The sequence below is a fragment of the Balaenoptera acutorostrata genome, chromosome 7 (assembly GCF_949987535.1).
Source record: "Balaenoptera acutorostrata chromosome 7, mBalAcu1.1, whole genome shotgun sequence".
NCBI classification, from domain to species: Eukaryota; Metazoa; Chordata; class Mammalia; order Artiodactyla; family Balaenopteridae; genus Balaenoptera; species Balaenoptera acutorostrata.
Genome location: NC_080070.1, coordinates 34,327,704 through 34,340,459, shown reverse-complemented (window position 1 = coordinate 34,340,459; position 12,756 = coordinate 34,327,704). Strand labels below are relative to the sequence as shown.

General features: G+C 39.8%; 1 protein-coding gene across 2 annotated transcripts in view; it reads left to right on the top strand.

Annotated features, from left to right (window-relative positions):
- MET (MET proto-oncogene, receptor tyrosine kinase) overlaps positions 1–12,756 on the top strand; it is a 120,148-nt gene that overhangs the window by 52,160 nt on the left and 55,232 nt on the right. For both annotated transcript variants that reach the window (XM_007195120.2, XM_007195118.3), the window contains exon 3: positions 11,602–11,793. In XM_007195120.2, the coding sequence (XP_007195182.1) occupies positions 11,602–11,793 (192 nt within the window). The remainder of the gene's footprint in view (positions 1–11,601; positions 11,794–12,756) is intronic.

Sequence of the window (12,756 nt, the reverse complement as noted above, 5' to 3'; positions counted from 1 at the left end):
AAATTTAGGGAAATAAGCAAAGTGGAGTTCCTGAAATTAAAGCAGTTGAGTTTTTAGCCAACTATATATAAAGCCTTAGGCAAAGAGGGACTTTCTATTTTGAAATACGTATCCCCCTGAAAACCATTATTACATGTCCAAAGAATTTGTACAAAGTATAATTATGAATAAAGGTAATATTAAATTGCTTCTGTTAATTTAGTCATGGGCAAGGAGGGGAGAGAGCTGGTATGAGTGAACTGTCAAAGATCTCACAAGATAGTACATTTTAAAAAGTCTATCTGCAAGACTGATTTAAATTATAGATGAGCTAAATTTGTCCTATAGATCAATTAGAAGAATCACTATTTTAAATATATCACATCCTTAATTATACTGAATTAAATGTAATTGCATATTCACTGCATGCATCATAATTTTAATTAGGGGAAACATTTTGAATCAAATACATTGAGGTATATAGCACTTCAGTTTTCTTTTCATAAAAAAAAAAGTATACGTCTTGAGTCAGGTTAAAAAAATATGTCCAGTGCTTGGGAAAAGGTGAAGAAAAACTAAACTATTGTTTCAAGGCTTATTAATTGTAGAGTAATTCCTATTATTTAGCCCTATGACGGTATATAAGCTTTTAGGTTAAGGAAGCAAGTCTTTAACAAGTTTAAAGAAAAACAGAACAGAATGTTTACCATTGGTTGTCAGAGTTGATGTCGCATAATTATTTTAGAAGAGGATAAACGGTGAAAAGCTAAATGCTTTTCAAAACTTATTATAGAATAGGCAGATGTATCCAGAATCTGTGTTTTGAAGCAGCCTCTGGTGGTTGGGAGACAGTGATCACTCATGGCATCTTAAACATCATGAGCAATCATTTGTTCCAACAGTGGGCTGGTGGCAGTCTGGTGATTCCAAGCCCAGGGGGAACTTTGGAAAGTCACCCATGGACCCACAGCATGGTAGAGCTGGAAGAGAACTTTGAAATCAATTCTCTCAACCTCTCCCTTTACAGACAAGAAGTAGGTAGCCTAGTGTAGTAGTGAAGACCCTAGGGCCAGATGACCTAGGTCATCAACTCAGCAGTCTTGTCCTGCCACTGCTGGTCATGTGACCTTTCAGTGCCTCAGTTTCCTCCTAGGATTGTTAAGAGGATTCAGTGAGTGAATATTTGGAAAGTGCTTAGAACCATGTCTGACACATTGTACACACTATGAACAAATGTTCGTTAAATAAGTAAAGTAAAACTCAGACCCAGAGAGATCACGTGATTTGCCTGAGTTCATGGGACTCATCAAATCCTAGCTGGGGTAGAACCAGTCTTATCGGGTAAGCATGCTAGTTTTTCTTCCCTCCCTGGTCCTTAGACTATCCCTAGAGGGTGCATTTGCCTCAGAAATACTGTAGGAGCCTATAAGTAAGTAGCACAATGCAGTATAAGGAATACACGGTTTGAAATCAACACCTTGGATTCAAGCTCTGATACTTACTGGCAACTCTCTGAACCTCAATTTCCTCACCTGCAGAAATATGGTAATCATAACAAACCCAACTCACAGACTTGTTGAGAGGATCAGATGAAATAGTGTACTTTGAAAACCATAATCCACCATGCAGATGGTATTTAACATCATTACTGTGAGCTCCTGTGAGCTGAGAAAAGCCATGAGAATGTTTCAAACCTGCTTAGGACATCAAGAAGTTGGGGTGGACTCCAGCTTCAAGATGGCGGAAGAGTAAGACGTGGAGATCACCTTCCCCCCCACAAATACATCAAAAATACATCTACATGTGGAACTGCTTCTATACAACACCTACTGAACGCTGGCAGAAGACCTCAGACCTCCCAAAAGGCAAGAAACTCCCCACATAACTGGGTAGGGTAAAAGAAAAAAGAAAAAACAGAGACAAAAGAATAGCGATGGGACCTGCACCACTGGGAGGGAACGGTGAAGGAGGAAAGGTTTCCACACACTAGGAAGCCCCTTCATGGGTAGAGACTGCGAGTGGCAGAGGGGGGAAGCTTCGGAGCCACAGAGGAGAGCACAGCAACAGGGGTGCGGAGGGCAAAGCAGAGAGATTCCCGCTCAGAGGATCGGTGCCGACCAGCACTCACCAGCCCAAGAGGCTTGTCGGCTCACCCGCTGGGGTGGGCGGGGGCTGGGAGCTGAGGCTCGGGCTTTGGGCTTCGGAGGTCGGATCCCAAGGAGAAGACTGGGGTTCACTGCGTGAACACAGCCTGAAGGGGACTAATGTGCCATGGCTAGCCGGGAGGGAGTCCGGGAAGAAGTCTGGAGCTGCTGAAGAGGCAAGAGACTTTGTCTTGCCTCTTTGTTACCTAGTGCGCAAGGAGAGGGGATTCAGAGCACCGCGTAAAGGAGCTCCAGAGACGGGCGCGAGCCGCGGCTATCAGCGCAGACCCCAGAGACGGGCATGAGACGCTAAGGCGGCTGCTGCTGCCACCAAGAAGCCTGTGTGCAAGCACAGGTCACTATCCACACCTCCCCTCCTGGGAGCCTGTGCAGCCCGCCACTGCCAGGGTCCCGTGATCCAGGAACAACTTCCCTGGGAGAAAACACAGCGGCCTTAGGCTGGTGCAATGTCATGCTGGCCTCTGTGGCCACAGGCTCACCCGCATTCAGTACCCCTCCCTCCCCCCGGCCTGAATGAGCCAGAGACCCTGAATCAGCTGCTTCTTTAACCCCATCCTGTCTGAGCGAAGGACAGATGCCCTCAGGTGACCTACACCCAGAGGCATGGCCAAATCCAAAGCTGAACTCCAGGAGCTGTGCAAAAAAAGAAGAGAAAGGGAAATCTCTCCCAGCAGCCTCAAGAGCAGTGGATTAAATCTGCACAATCAACTTGACGTACCCTGTATCTGTGGAATACCTGAATAGACAACGAATCATCCCAAATTGAGGAAGTGGACTTTGGGAGCAATGATATATATATTTTTTCTTTCCCTTTTTCTCTTTTTGTGAGTGTATATGTGTATGCTTCTGTGTGTGATTTTGTCTGTATAGCTTTGCTTTTACCATTTGTCCTAGGGTTCTGTCTGTCCGTTGCTTTTTTTGTTTTTTTTTTTTTTGTTTTGATTTTTTACTATAGTTTTTAGCACTTGTTATCATTGGTGGATTTGTTTGTTGGTTTGGTTGCTCTCTTTCCTTCTTTTTTTTTTATTAAAAAAATTTTTTTAATAATTATTTTTTATTTTAATAACTTTATTTTATTTTATTTTATTTTATCTTCTACTTTCTTTCTTTCTTATTTTTCTCCCTTTTATTCTGAGCCATGTGGATGACACGCTCTTGGTGCTCCAACCAGGCGTCAGGGCTGTGCCTCTGAGGTGGGAGAGCCAAGTTCAGGACACTGATCCACAAGAGACCTCCCAGCTCCACGTAATATCAAACAGCGAAAGCTCTCCCAGAGATCTCCATCTCAATGCTAAGACCCAGCTCCACTCAACGACCAGCAAGCTACAGTGCTGGACACCCTATGCCAAACAACTAGCAAGACAGGAACACAACCCCATCCATTAGCAGAGAGGCTGCCTAAAATCATAATAAGGCCACAGACACTCCAAAACACACCAGCAGATGTGGACCTGCCCACCAGAAAGACAAGATCCAGCCTCATCCACCAGAACACAGGCACTAGTTCCCTCCACCAGGAAGCCTACACAAGCCACTGAACCAACCTTAGCCACTGGGGACAGACACCAAAAACAACGGGAACTATGAACCTGCAGCCTGCAAAAAGGAGACCCCAAACACAGTAAGATAAGCAAAATGAGACGACAGAAAAACACAGAGCAGATGAAGGAGCAAGGGAAAAACGCTCCAGACCTAACAAATGAAGAGGAACTAGGTAGTCTACCTGAAAAAGAATTCAGAATAATGATACTAAAGATGATCCAAAATCTTGGAAATAGAATGGAGAAAATACAAGAGACGTTTAACAAGGACCTAGAAGAATTAAATAGCAAACAAACAGTGATGAACAACACAATAAATGAAATTAAAAATTCTCTAAAGGGATACATAGCAGAAAAACTGTGGCAGAAGAATGGATAAGTGACCTGGAAGATAAAATAGTGGAAATAACTACTGCAGAGCAGGATAAAGAAAAAAGAATGAAAAGAACTGAGGACAGTCTCAGAGACCTCTGGGAAAATATTAAACGCACCAACATTCGAATTATAGGGGTACCAGAAGAAGAAGAGAAAAAGGGACTGAGAAAATTTTTGAAGAGATTATAGTTGAAAACTTCCCTAATATGGGAAAGGAAATAGTTAATCAAGTCCTGGAAGCACAGAGAGTCCCATACAGGATAAACCCAAGGAGGAACACGCCAAGACACATATTAATCAAACTGTCAAAAATTAAATATAAGGAAAACATATTAAAGGCAGCAAGGGAAAAAAAACAAATAACACACAAGGGAATCCCCATAAGGTTAACATCTGATCTCTCAGCAGAAACTCTGCAAGCCAGAAGGGAGTGGCAGGATATACTTAAAGTCATGAAGGAGAAAAACCTACAACCAAGATTACTCTACCCAGCAAGGATCTCATTCAGATTCGATGGAGAAATTAAAACCTTTACAGACAAGCAAAAGCTGAGAGAGTTCAGCACCACCAAACCAGCTTTACAACAAATGCTAAAGGAAATTCTCTAGGCAAGAAACACAAGAGAAGGAAAACACCTACAATAACAAACCCAATACATTTAAGAAAATGGGAATAGGAACATACATATCGATAATTACCTTGAATGTAAATGGATTAAATGCTCCCACCAAAAGACACAGGCTGGCTGAATGGATACAAAAACAAGACCCATACATATGCTGTCTACAAGAGACCCACTTCAGACCTAGGGACACATACAGACTGAAAGTGAGGGGATGGAAAAAGATATTCCATGCAAATGGAAATCAAAAGAAAGCTGGAGTAGCAATTCTCATATCAGACAAAATAGACTTTAAAATAAAGACTATTACAAGAGACAAAGAAGGACACTATATAATGATCAAGGGATCGATCCAAGAGGAAGGTATAACAATTGTAAATATTTATGCACCCAACATAGGAGCACCTCAATACATAAGGCAAATACTAACAGCCATGAAAGGGGAAATTGACAGCAACACAATCATAGTAGGGGACTTTAACACCCCACTTTCACCAATGGACAGATCAGCCAAAATGAAAATAAATAAGGAAACACAAGCTTTAAATGATACATTAAACAATATGGACTTAATTGATATTTATAGGACATTCCACCCAAAAACAACAGAATACAAATTTTTCTCAAGTGCTCATGGAACATTCTCCAGGATAGATCATATCTTGGGTCACAAATCAAGCCTTGGTAAATTTAAGAAAATTGAAATCGTATCAAGTATCTTTTCCGACCACAACGCTATGAGACTAGATATCAATTACAGGAAAAGATCTGTAAAAAATACAAACACATGGAGGCTACACAATACATTACTTAATAACGAAGTGATTACTGAAGAAATCAAAGGGGAAATCAAAAAATACCTAGAAACAAATGACAATGGAGACACGACGACCCAAAACCTATGGGACACAGCAAAAGCAGTGCTAAGAGGGAAGTTTATAGCAATACAAGCCTACCTCAAGAAACAGGCAACATCTCGAATAAACAACCTAACCTTGCACCTAAAGCAATTAGAGAAAGAAGAACAAAAAAACCCCAAAGCCAGCAGAAGGAAAGAAATTATAAAGATCAGGTCAGAAATAAATGAAAAAGAAATGAAGGAAACAATAGCAAAAATCAATGAAACTAAAAGCTGGTTCTTTGAGAAGATAAACAAAATTGATAAACCATTAGCCAGACTCATCAAGAGAAAAAGGGAGAAGACTCAGATCAATAGAATTAGAAATGAAAAAGGAGAAGTAACCACTGACACTGCAGAAATACAAAAGATCATGAGAGATTACTACAAGCAACTATATGCCAATAAAATGGACAACCTGGAAGAAATGGACAGATTCTTAGAAATGCACAAACTGCCGAGACTGAACCAGGAAGAAATAGAAAATATGAACAGACCAATCACAAGCACTGAAATTGAAACTGTGATTAAAAACCTTCCAACAAACAAAAGCCCAGGACCAGATGACTTCACAGGCGAATTCTATCAAACATTTAGAGAAGAGCTAACACCTATCCTTCTCAAACTCTTCCAAAATATTGCAGAGGGAGGAACACTCCCAAACTCATTCTACGAGGCCACCGTCACCCTGATACCAAAACCAGACAAAGATGTCACAAAGAAAGAAAACTACAGGCCAATATCACTGATGAACATAGATGCAAAAATCCTCAACAAAATACTAGCAAACAGAATCCAACAGCACATTAAAAGGATCATACACCATGATCAAGTGGGGTTTATCCCAGGAATGCAAGGATTCTTCAATATACGCAAATCAATCAATGTGATACACCATATTAACAAATTGAAGGAGAAAAACCATATGATCATCTCAATAGATGCAGAGAAAGCTTTTGACAAAATTCAACACCCATTTATGATAAAAGCCCTGCAGAAAGTAGGCATAGAGGGAACTTTCCTCAACATAATAAAGGCCATATATGACAAACCCACAGCCAACATTGTCCTCAATGGTGAAAAACTGAAACCATTTCCACTAAGATCAGGAACAAGACAAGGTTGCCCACTCTCACCACTATTATTCAACATAGTTCTGGAAGTCCTAGCCACAGCAATCAGAGAAGACAAAGAAATAAAAGGAATCCAAATCGGAAAAGAAGAAGTAAAGCTGTCACTATTTGCAGATGACATGATACTATACATAGAGAATCCTAAAGATGCTACCAGAAAACTCCTAGAGCTAATCAATGAATTTGGTAAAGTAGCAGGATACAAAATTAATGCACAGAAATCTCTTGCGTTTCTATACACTAATGACGAAAAATCTGAAAGTGAAATTAAGAAAACACTCCCATTTACCATTGCAACAAAAAGAATAAAATATCTAGGAATAAACCTACCTAAGGAGACAAAAGACCTGTATGCAGAAAATTATAAGACACTGATGAAAGAAATTAAAGATGATACAAATAGATGGAGAGATATACCATGTTCCTGGATTGGAAGAATCAACATTGTGAAAATGTCTCTACTACCCAAAGCAATCTACAGATTCAATGCAATCCCTATCAAACTACCACTGGCATTTTTCACAGAACTAGAACAAAAAATTTCACAATTTGTATGGAAACACAAAAGACCCCGAATAGCCAAAGCAATCTTGAGAACGAAAAATGGAGCTGGGGGAATCAGGCTCCCTGACTTCAGACTATATTACAAAGCTTCAGTAATCAAGACAGTTTGGTATTGGCACAAAAACAGAAATATAGATCAATGGAACAGGATAGAAAGCCCAGAGATAAACCCACACACATATGGTCAACTTATCTTTGATAAAGGAGGCAAGCATATACAGTGGAGAAAAGACAGCCTCTTCAATAAGTGGTGCTGGGAAAATTGGACAGGAACATGTAAAAGTATGAAATTAGAACACTCCCTGACACCATGCACAAAAATAAACTCAAAATGGATTAAAGACCTAAGTGTAAGGGCAGACACTATCAAACTCTTAGAGGAAAACATAGGCAGAACACTCTATGACATACATCACAGCAAGATTCTTTTTGACCCAGCTCCCAGAGAAATGGAAATAAGTACACAAATAAACAAATGGGACCTAATGAAACTGAAAAGCTTTTGCACAGCAAAGGAAACCATAAACAAGACCAAAAGACAACCCTCAGAATGGGAGAAAATATTTGCAAATGAAGCAACTGACAAAGGATTAATCTCCAAGATTTACAAGCAGCTCATGCAGCTCAATAACAAAAAAACGAACAACCCAATCCAAAAATGGGCAGAAGATCTAAATAGACATTTCTCCAAAGAAGATATACAGATGGCCTACAGACACATGAAAGAATGCTCAACATCATTAATCATTAGAGAAATGCAAATCAAAACTACAATGAGATATCATCTCACACCGGTCAGAATGGCCATCATCAAAAAACCTAGAAACAATAAATGCTGGAGAGGGTGTGGAGGAAAGGGAACACTCTTGCACTGTTGGTGGGAATGTAAATTGATACAGCCACTATGGAGAACAGTATGGAGGTTCCTTAAAAAACTACAAATAGAACTACCATACGACCCAGCAATCCCACTACTGGGCATATACCCTGAGAAAACCATAGGTCAAAAATAGTCATGTACCAAAATGTTCATTGCAGCTCTATTTACAATAGCCAGGACATGGAAGCAACCTAAATGTCCATCGACAGATGAATGGATGAAGAAGATGTGGCACATATATACAATGGAATATTACTCAGCCATCAAAAGAAATGAAATGGAGGTATTTGTAATGAGGTGGATGGAGTTAGAGTCTGTCATACAGAGTGAAGTAAGTCAGAAAGAGAAAAACAAATACAGTATGCTAACACATATATATGGAATCTAAGGGAAAAAAAAAAAAAAAAAGGCCATGAAGAACCTAGTGGCAAGACGGGAATAAAGACACAGACCTACTAGAGAATGGACTTGAGGATATGGGGAGGGGGTGGGGTGAGATGTGACAGGGTAAGAGAGTGTCATGGACATATATACACTACCAAATGTAAAATAGATAGCTAGTGGGAAGCAGCCGCATAGCACAGGGAGATCAGCTCGGTGCTTTGTGACCACCTAGAGGGGTGGGATGGGGAGGGTGGGAGGGAGGGAGATGCAAGAGGGAAGAGAAATGGGAACATATTGTATATGTATAACAGATTCACTTTGTTATAAAGCAGATGCTAACACACTATTGTAAGGCAATTATACTTCAATAAAGATGTTTGAAAAAAAAAAAAAAGTAGTTGTTGCTATATAAAACAGGATGTTAGGTGATATTTAACCCTAAAAGTTAATAGATGTAAGAACTTTGCATTCTATGTGACAGAAGTTTGACATTAAGGAGTAAGGTTATTTTACATAAGGGTAACTAAATTTTTTATTTCAGTTTGTTCTTAAGCACTAAGTTGATTTGAAATATGCTCTAACAACTTTCTGATTATTACAAATATAATAGGACAATAATAGAACATCTCTAATCTTCAAATCATTTTCCTGGACTTGTAGCTACATACAAAGATGTGTAAAACTGAGCTTTTTCTCTCTTTCTTCAAGTTAGACTTTGTGTTCTTTATACACCTTCTTGCCCCCCATTATCTGCCCCAAAGTTACCAATTTGCAATTATCTTGTCAAGACAGTCGGGGTCAGTCACTCCATTTGTCCCTTATAAACTCATAAACTATCCCTATTCCTGAAAAAAAAAATAGCTTTAGTAATATTGGTTCATATCTTCACACTCATTCCCCATCTACCCATAATTGATTTACTTACTTGTTCATTCATTCAATTAGTATTTATTAAACATCTACTATGTGTGATATTTCATCTACTACTCGCAATACAGTGGTAAACAAGCAGGGTCCCTAAAGACAGGGAGCCACTTGGGAGAAGTCTCACATCACTCATATCACACAAGCGAATAGTAGTTGCAGCTATAACGAGTGCTATTTCACATAGTAAATGGTATTATGACAGTCTATAATAGAAGCATTTGACCTAGATATTGGGGTCAGGGCAGGCCTTCTGAGGAACTGATGACAAGCTGAGATCTGAAGGAGGCATAGGAGTTAACAAGGTGAATGGAGGTGGAAGGAGCTTTCCAGGCAGAGGGAACAGCATGTGCAGAGGCCCTGTCCTGGAGGACACATGGCTATTTAGAGAACTAAGAGAAGGCCAGCTCACTGGAACATAGGGAGCAAGGAAGAACACGGTGCAGGGTGAGTCTGGAGAATCTGAGCAGGAACCAGATGATGCAGGATCCAATGGGGCATGTTAAAAGTTTTGTCCTTGATCCGAAGAGCAATGGGGAAATGTTCAGTGTTTTAAGCAGAGTGACATGATGAGATTTGTGGTTTAAAAAGAAAATTTGGCTGCAGTGTGGAGAATGGACCTAGAAAGAGATTGGATGGGGCAGGTCCAGTTAAGAAGCCATTGTCATAGTCCAGGAAAGGATGGAGGTGCCTTGGATGAAGGTTGCCATGGTAGAGACAGAGAAAACTGTAGAGACCCAGGAGATACTTAGAAAGTGCAATTGATGGGAATTGGTGATGGACTGTGTATGGGGAGGAATGAGGGATGACACTTAGATTCCTGACTTGTGCACCTGGAGAAATGGTGGAGCCATTTGCTGGGGTGCATTATATCACAAGGTCAGGCATGGGGGAAGATTGTGGTTTCTACTTTGGTCATGTTGAGCCTGAGGTCTTTGAGACATCTGAGTTCAGATTTCATAGGCAGTTTGATAAATGCACAGTCAGCTCAGAGGAGCAAGTTAGCCTGGAGGTACAAATGTGAGTGTCAACTAAATAGAGTAAAACTGAGATATCCTGGGTGGGGAGTATGAAGAGTGAGCAGAGGAGCAGCCCTAGGATGGAGCCTTGAGAAACTCTAACATTGACAGGCAAGCATGGATGGTCCTGCAAAGGAGACAAATGTTACAATCTGAGAAGTAGTAGAAGGAAAACCAGGAGACTGAAGTGTCAAGGTGAAGGGAGGGATCCATAGTACTTAAATTGTCATGTATTAGTGAACAATATTCTTTAAATCCTTTCACTTAAAGCTAAAAGATAAATACCTGATTTGGTGGTAATTGCCTTTTAGTTAGCTGGTTAACAAAGCATTTGATGTACAACTTTTACATTTTTTGAGCCTTTCACCATAATGAGGACAAATACTCTGTGTTCTCTGTGCTGGGTTCTATTACAAGAGATTTCTGTAAACTAGCTCATTTAATCTTTACAACAGCTCTGTAAGGTAAGTAAATTTCTGTAATTCTCTCCATTTTACAAATGGAGGAACTGTAACAGGGATAACATGAATTTCACAAACACAGAGAGGTTATAGAAATTACATACAACGAGTAACCATTAAGGACCAGGGTTTGATGCAGGCACCTAAGTCTGGAGTCTGTGCTCTGCTGCTTCCCCATGAATTATCCCCACCACCCCACTGTGCACAAATGCACAAAGGAACACATTTTAAAATATAATGTCCTAGTGTGATTCTGACATTTATGATTATTCCAGTTGATATTCATCTCATTGGACTTGCCTGCTAGAAGCATTACCTTTATGTCCAGGCCTGAAACATTCATAGTTTTGTTTTTCTTTTACTAGCACCAGCTAAGTTCCATTTTTATGTACGTACATATCAAACCATGATACAAACTGTGAGGGAAAGATTTGCCCCTAGTTTTAGAGTCTATATATACACAGCAGTACCTGCTGATACTAGAATCATTTAGGTCACTAGAATTGTTTCTGCCTCTCTGGGACTATTTGTCTATTTGCAAACTGTCTGTTATCCTTGCCATTACCTCCAAGCTCTAAAAAGACACACCAAAAAGTTTCTTAATAGCTTGCTCACATCTGGACTCACATTAATTCTATGACCATATTTTATTCCAGACACTTCTGAGAAATTCATCAGGCTGCGAAGTGCGCAGTGATGAATACCGAACGGAGTTTACCACAGCTTTGCAGCGCGTTGACTTATTCATGGGCCAGTTCAACCAAGTCCTCTTAACATCTATATCCACCTTTATTAAAGGAGACCTCACCATCGCTAATCTTGGAACATCAGAGGGTCGATTCATGCAGGTACATACTTTCTGAGAGTGGCTGTGTCTGTTTTATCCGGTGTTATGCAATTAATTTCCCTCTCTTTTTACAGTAAGGTGTTTGTAAATACTGTAAGTGAAAATCACAGTGGAAGCTAGAGGCATAGACTGAAAGCAAAACAATGAAGCTGGTCCACTTTTTATGAAGTGTATGGCCTTTTTTTGTTGTTAAATTCTTAAAGCTTTCAGTTTAAATGTGGTTGCTTTAATTTTCTTGCCTGGAATGGTTTGGGTTTTTCTTTTTTCCATTCATGATTTCTATCACATGATTGGAAAATAAAATGAAACAATTAAAGCACTTCCAGGCGATGTTTTCCTATTTCAAGGGAAGCTACGGATCAAAAGAGAGCTATTGTGTGAACCGTGCGTCTCCATGAGAAGAAACATTCACATCATTGAGAAATATTGGCAGGAGTTAGGAAGGGACGTTATCATCAAAATCCCATTGTAACTCCAATTCTCCTGATTCTGCAAAATGATGGGGTCAGACACAAAGAAGTGCAGACACTGGGAAAAAAAGATCTGGATTTTGTTAAGAAATGCCTCTAATGGATAGCAACAGTATTTCCATACAATAAAAGTTCACATTTCAGACTTGCAGTTATCATGTCTCCTAGATACAAGAACCCTAGCACTTTGCAGAAATTAAAATGCTCTCATGTTGGGTCTGTTTTACTGCTTTAATAGTTATTGGTAGTGCTTTCAACATGAGTTCATTAGTAGATTCTTGGTTAATGCACAGTGACGATGGTATCTATGGAAATGTTGACTTTCCACAAAGACTAGAAATTTCTTTTAAAGAAAGATGTTTATTTCATAATCATCTGACATAATTAACAGCCCAGTCCGGCAATGACTTGTAGTAAACGAATTGAGGACGATGATGCTTTCCTATGACTTGCCCATCTGTACATTCTCTATCTGTATTCTTTAACAAATATAT